At 34.7% G+C, this 6,839-nt stretch overlaps 1 protein-coding gene and 1 long non-coding RNA gene across 2 annotated transcripts; both read left to right on the top strand.

Moving 5' to 3' along the window:
* The first annotated feature begins 205 nt into the window (after positions 1-205).
* BAG1 (BCL-2-associated athanogene 1) lies at positions 206-2,781 on the top strand. The gene is made up of 4 exons (XM_022881923.2): positions 206-1,194; positions 1,313-1,569; positions 1,708-1,854; positions 2,010-2,781. The coding sequence occupies exons 1-4, from the start codon at positions 954-956 to the stop codon at positions 2,424-2,426; spliced, it is 1,062 nt and encodes a 353-aa protein (XP_022737658.2). The 5' UTR covers positions 206-953; the 3' UTR covers positions 2,427-2,781.
* Positions 2,782-3,373: 592 nt separating this feature from the next.
* On the top strand, positions 3,374-4,843 carry LOC149516169 (uncharacterized). Its single transcript, XR_016346432.1, has 3 exons — positions 3,374-3,513; positions 3,602-3,713; positions 4,559-4,843. It is a non-coding gene; the product is annotated as an uncharacterized LOC149516169 (long non-coding RNA).
* The last annotated feature ends 1,996 nt before the right edge of the window (positions 4,844-6,839 follow it).

Genomic DNA, 6,839 nt, shown 5'->3' with positions numbered 1-6,839 from the left:
TTGCGTTCAGTTTTAGTTTTTCCTTTTTTCAAATTTTTTTCACGCTTCGGCGGCTTCAGTTGTTTGTTTCCCTTTCTTTTTCGCGAATTACTAAATTAAAATAAGTTCATTTTGATTTATTATAGTATTTTTTTTAATATAAAAAATATAAAAATATTTATATTATAATCTTGATATAAAGTTTCTTATGTCACAACAGCACCTCGGTTAGCTGTCCACTCGTTTTTTTATTCATTTTCATTTTTTCCTTCTTCTGCCTTTCTCTTATACCGTGAGTTTTCCAGAACTACAAGGAAGGAGAGACAGAAAGAAACAGATTCATAATTTTGAAAAGAAAACATTTTCATTTTCATTTATTATAAATCTTCCCACTGTTTGGCATTGATTTTTCCGGTCATTCCTTGGGAAAAACTGGAGATTCTATGAGTATTTTTCCCCCCCAGTAAATACTGAACTATTTTGGTTCCATTTCCGTCGGAGAGATCTGAGGTTACAGCGTCTGAGGTTTCTTTCTTTTTTGTTCTGCGATCTGGGAGTTTGTTTGGTTTTCTTGCAGGGAAAGAATTGAAAATTTTCTGTTTCGTTTACTTGCCTTTGGTAAGACGCCATTGGGTCTTTGTTGAAACAAAGAGAAGGGGAGAAGGCGAAGAGTTTCAGTTTCTTTTGGGTCTTTGTATGCTGTTATTATTTTTCATTTTTTTGTCTTTGTAAGTACGCGTGGGCGTAGGAATTGGAGTCGTGTAATGCTGGGGTCAGAGTCTGAGAGTCTTTCGTAAAAACATCCTCTTAACTACCTTTGTCTGAAAAATGCTCTCCATGATTTCTGATGCATATAGCCTACTTTCAATCTTTCTAGAGATCTAAAACAATCTCCCCCGTAAATATTCTTGTTTTCTTTTCTGTTTTTCTTTTAGCATCCAAAACCAAAAATATTATAGTCAAAAAGAAAAAAGATGATGAGAATGAAGACTAAAGCAACAGGGTTGTCCCCGGTGACAAATGGCGGCGCAGCTTTTGGAGGTGGAGGTGGAGGTGAACCGGCCACTCATGATTGGGAGCTTAGACCCGGAGGCATGTTGGTTCAGAAGCGAACGGATTCCGATCGAATCTCTATCCCACCACCGACTATTAGAGTTAGAGTCAAATACGGGTCTATCTACCACGAAATCAGCATCAATTCTCAAGCTACGTTCGGTAAATTTCTCACCTTTCACCAGGAAAAAAAATCAAACTCTCTTTTTCCTTTTGAGTTTAATTACATTGAATTAAATAAATCCAAGTTATTGACTTTGGGTTGTTTTGGGGGTGGCAGGGGAGTTGAAGAAGATGTTGACAGGGCCAACAGGATTACACCACCAAGATCAAAAGCTGTTATACAAAGACAAAGAGAGGGATTCCAATGCGTTTCTAGACATGGCAGGTGTCAAGGACAAATCCAAAATTGTTTTAGTCGAAGATCCAATTAGTCAAGAAAAGAGGTTATTGGAGATGAGAAAGACTACGAAGATGGAGAAAGCTTCTAAATCTATCTCTGAAATCAGCTTGGAAGTTGATAGACTTGCTGGCCAGGTACGTAATATTGAATTTTGTACTACTAGTAAGTTTTGTTTTTTCTTTTAAATAAATGACTTTGAATTTATGAGATGATGCATTCTTTTTCTTAGTTTGATGAAGGTTGAAAGTTCATTTGGTTGGATATTTGCATAGGTGTCAGCCCTTGAATCGATAATTGCTAAAGGTGGGAAAGTAGCGGAGAAGGATGTGCTTAATTTGATTGAGCTATTGATGAATCAGTTGCTTAAATTAGAAGGGATTATGGTTGATGGAGATGTCAAGTTGCAAAGAAAAATGCAGGTAATCTGAACTCCAATTTGCTACAAATAAACTCATATTCGTCCATAATCCAAATTTTAAAAGATAACATTATATTTGCTCTGGTTTGAATTTGATATTATAAAGTTTAAAGCGCCGGGATTTAGGGCCTTATTTATTTTTCATTGTTGATGAAGGTGATGAGAGTTCAAAAATATGTTGAAACATTGGATATGTTGAAGGTTAAAAACTCTATGCCTAGTAGCAATGGAGGTCAAATGGAAATGCAGAATCAACATAGGCATACAAATGGGCAAAAGCTAGCCCCAATCCAAGAGCAGCAATCTAGGCATTTTAACGGGCAAAGACTAGCACCAATTCAAGAGCAGCAGTCAAGGAACTCAGTTGCCCATTTGCCAATCCATCAACAATACCAGCAGCAACAACAGCAATCAAGGAATTCAGCAGCAGGGGCGGTCGTAGTTACCACGAAATGGGAGACATTTGATTCGTCCCCAGCATTGTTGCCGGTCCCCTCAACATCTACATCTACATCCACATCAACCGCCAATAATTCAGTCCCTCCAAATTTCCCTTGGGAATTCTTTGACTAAGGAGTGTGCCACGTTTCTGTTTTCTTATGTGTGTGGATGTGCTTTGGGTTTGTCTTCGAGTTGGGTTTGTCATCTCTTCTTCTTCTTCTTCTTCTTCCATTCTTTCTGTACTTACGATTTTCTTGTGCAATCCCCCCTTTTTTTAATCCGTCATTCAGTTCACCACCAAATAAATGGGGCTTCCACCATAGATTACTATGATGATTATAGTTAAAAACTGTTAAGTCTCCTTTTTATTCTATTGTCGTTGAATTCATATTCCAATTTGTACTGTCCTCCTTTTTATGGTGACGAGCACATATTATATTTGTAGACTTGTTAATTGAGATACTAGACTTTTAAACTCTCGGATGAAGGGTAGGTGTATTTTGGCTTGCCTAATGAGTATTGTATAATCTTAATTTCCCCATTTCTAGGCCAAATGGAAGGACCAGGTCGATTGTAAATTATTCTCCTATAAGCCTAAAAGAAGAGAAGAATATTGGTTGCTGAAATTATGGAAATATTAAAATTCAAAATTTAATTCGCAGATTAAAATTTTTTTTTTGTAAAAATTTTAGAAAATACAACTTTTAAATATTTATACTTTGCTTACTGTAGGGACTACATATACGACAAAAAGGCTTTGTTAAATGGAAGGGATTTGGGTTATTAGAGGGTCATCTAATAACTAACCTATCCGGTCATAGGAAGCCAAGTCTGCTAAAAGTGCAGGGGAAATGATAATAGTGGATTAATTTAACCATATATATGAAAGGAAACGTGTTCTAGGATAAGATTGTTTTTACAAATGTCACTGATTCCAATTTCAGAAAACCAAACTTATCTGGTGCAAGTCACCAGGATTTTGATTTTAGCCTATGACACATATTACCTACTCAATGTAAAGAACCACGATCAGGGCCACTATCGAGATGCAATAAATAATAAGAAAACTTGAGTTTCATGGCCTTCCCCTGGATTATGAAACATGATATGATCAAACCGTCTTGCATTTTCGATTAAGAAAAGGGCTAGAAACTGGTTCATGGTTGGAAGTTCCCGACTCTATCTTAGTTCAACATGACGAAAAGGGTGTTGGCTTAAAGTAAGTTTGTATAGTGTACACTCTTATGTCTAAGAATTGACTTAGAATTAATTGTTTCAATTTAGAATGACAAATTGCCATTTGCCAGCAGGAAAGTCCCCAGCAGAAGTTGCAATCTGGCAGCTCATTTGCGCTTGATAGACGTCGACATATCTCTCCATAGGAAGAAGGCAAAAAGAAAAGCGGCCCCAACACTTCTGGTTAGTATTAGAAGGTCCAAAAAAAAAAAAAAGAGGTGTGATCTAACATCCAATTGAAATGATGATAGAAAATTCGAATAAAGAATACAAGATAGCATTTAAACATGAAAGGCTGGTAACAGAACATCAATAATTGCCCGAGAAATATGCATATAGACTATAGAGTCAATATCATGCTATCAACACACTTTATAAAGGATCACTTGTCTGACTTTTCCCTGATAAAGTGCATCAGGTAGGCATAAAAGAATACATGTTTCATCCATTTACTCTGATAAATTATCTTGGAGACTTTGAGCCACACCCCAGCAGGTTTCGAGCTATACAACTTTTGTTGTGATGATTAAAGCGAAGAAACGAAGGTCTAAATCATACTTTCACTAAATTGTATGGCATCTATGAAGGACAACAGCTGCTGGGAAAGGCTAGACAGTCGGTGAGCTCCGGGGAAATTGCAAAGAAGCATCGATAGAAAAACGTGTCCAATTAATTAATTAACTAGAAATCTTGATAATATTGTTGTTTCTGTCAGATCAGCTATCTTTTTGTGCTATGATCTTTCAACTAACAATGATTAGCTACAAAATCAAATGGGTTGTAATGTCTTTATCCTGGTATCCTGATGGAAAGCAAAATGTACCATATGGACAATATTAAAGCATAAAGTCAGCGAAGCACTAAAAATGTATTTGGAATAGTCTGTAGTTGGTTCCTGAAAAAAGAATTAAAAACAGTTTTTTTTTTCAGAAGAATATTGTGAAATGTGGAGTAAAAACAACTAAAAGCCATTGCCCATTATCAACACAATTACATCTGTTTTGTTTACCTTTTTCTCTTTTCATTAGGGACTAGGGAGAGAGGTGCGCTTAAGATTTTGCTGGTGCCAACTACTTTTGCTGGGAAAGTTGAATGTGTGTGAACCAAATCAGCTACATTAATTCAAGGTTTTATGACTGTCGATTGAACTTGTTAACAGAGCAAAGGAGGGCCATTAATGGTCGGTAAGTGATTAGTTTTTCTGGCTATAGTTTGGTCACTGATAGTTGTGTTTGAAGTTTGCGAAGGACAATAACATTTAACTGATTCCCAAAAATAAAAGGTTGCATGGGGAAAGCCATCTTTATTTCCTTAAAAATTAATTACACATTGGAAATAATATGAATTTTAAGAAAATATACAATTGATACTCGATGAAAAAGATGAATAATTTGTAGATAAAATTTTTAAATCGTATATCGCATTAACAAAAATTTTAATATCGTCAATTTAATTAAGTTATAAATATCACATTTGATTTATATTAACAAGTTATATATATATATATATATATGTACACACACATAAACTTTAATATGCTCATCTTATACATTAAAGATTTCACTTGTACTCCCAACAAAATTTTAATTCTAATCGATTAAAAAAGCTCATTTCTCATAAATTTGATTAACTCTTGTAGGTATAATATTTTTTTGAAAGTGAACCAAGTGTATCATTTTGAATACTATAGAGTATGTTATTAATAATCTAACAACATATGTAGTAATCAAATTACACGTGGCATACAATAGATGGATTTCCTTTACCGTTTTAAGGAGGTGAAAAACAAAGATTTGCAGTTGGGGAGAAATAAGATTGTTCCAAGTACGTTGTGACAAAAATATCCCCATTTATTAAAAAAACAGTTGCTAGAATGTATTTATAAGTTAATAAAAATGTTATGTGATCATGTGCATCAAACAAGACATTTATAGATGGAAGCTGGGCCTAACTGTTCCCCCACCTTGTTTGATTGTGATTAATTGGAATGGTTTGGGTTGGACTGTTAAATTTTGCTTTACCCCTTCATTGTACTCGAGAGAAATCCTATATTTAATTACTGCATATGGTATCAAATTACCAAAAATTTAATGTAGGTCGAAGAAAGTAGGAAAATTGAAAGTGCGTTTAAAAGGTAGTTGTGTTGGTAACCAAATCTCAATGCGTTTAAATCCAATGTGACACCTTAATACAAAGTAAAATTGAACGTTCAATTTCTTGTAATGATAGGTAGAAAAATAAAAGACTTCCAACATTTCAGATTTTACAGTGAACACAAATTAAGAAAGTTTGAACATCGAATGCACACAGATGGGTTACATCAAGAAGCAAAGCCCAAATGACAAGAACATTAAAGGGAAAATGCCCACTCTCTCTAGCTGGGAGAAGGCCCCATTCAGTCATTTGTTTGATTGTTCAATTTCGTTTAGGCCCCTACTCATTTTTTTCTGGATTTCTTTTCGACAGAGTTACAAATGTTTTTGTGCATGGACTGCACTTCAGGCCCTCTTTTCACTTTGATCTTAATTTGCTTTTCATGTAGATGTACATAAAACATGGGATGCTGATTCATATCTTTATTATGATGTATATTATACTACTATAAAATTGAAACCCACAGTTAAACAGAAAAAGGCAACAAAAAAACTGTGATTATGATGTAATTGATAAGGGTATGATCTGCTTGCACACCAATTGATGGCTTCTTATTTGATGCAATACAGGCCCACAAGTATGTAATAAACTAGTATGAATTATTATTTAGTGAAGTTTGGCCCAACTGAGCTTTAAACCTAATACTATTAATCAACTTTTCTTACATTTTCTAACAATAAACCAACTTTGATTAATTATTATGAACAACTTTAACTAACATCCATGTCAAAAGGTAAAATACCGTCATGGATCCACAGAATATAAAATACATGAGAAAATGAATTAAAATTAAATCAACTTTGGGGCGGAAAAATTGAACGGTAAATAACGAAGGGGCTTGTCCCGATTTCAAAGAGGAAAAGCTTTTTTGACAGCACTTTTTCTACTCTTTGAAGATTATGGGATCTACATTGTGAAAATTGCGTTCACTTTCCGTAATTGCCTTTGAAGATTGCAATCATGGCTTTTGTGATGTTATCGTTGGCTACGAATGACGAGTTTAAGATTCAGCGTGCAAATATTACTTATAACTGGTGACTTTACTCGAATCCAAGTACACCAACACCATTTGCAAGATAATGATGAATTACCTTTTCAATTTTGTCTCAAACTAGAAATTGGAGAACTAAATTCATGAGCATCCTTGCTTTTTTT

This window comes from Durio zibethinus, chromosome 11 (genome assembly GCF_047325235.1).
Source record: "Durio zibethinus cultivar Kanyao isolate XHJ-2024 chromosome 11, ASM4732523v1, whole genome shotgun sequence".
Taxonomy (NCBI): Eukaryota; Viridiplantae; Streptophyta; class Magnoliopsida; order Malvales; family Malvaceae; genus Durio; species Durio zibethinus.
The sequence above is the reverse complement of the archived record's forward strand: the minus strand, read 5'-3'. Positions and strand labels throughout refer to the sequence as shown.

Excerpts from the sequence above, each read along its gene's own strand:
- BAG1 (XM_022881923.2), top strand. The coding sequence starts at position 954 with ATGATGAGAATGAAGACTAAAGCAACAGGGTTGTCCCCGGTGACAAAT. Across the intron at positions 1,195-1,312 it reads CAATTCTCAAGCTACGTTCG|GGGAGTTGAAGAAGATGTTG; the intron begins GTAAATTTCTCA and ends TGGGGGTGGCAG. Across the intron at positions 1,570-1,707 it reads TTGATAGACTTGCTGGCCAG|GTGTCAGCCCTTGAATCGAT; the intron begins GTACGTAATATT and ends ATATTTGCATAG.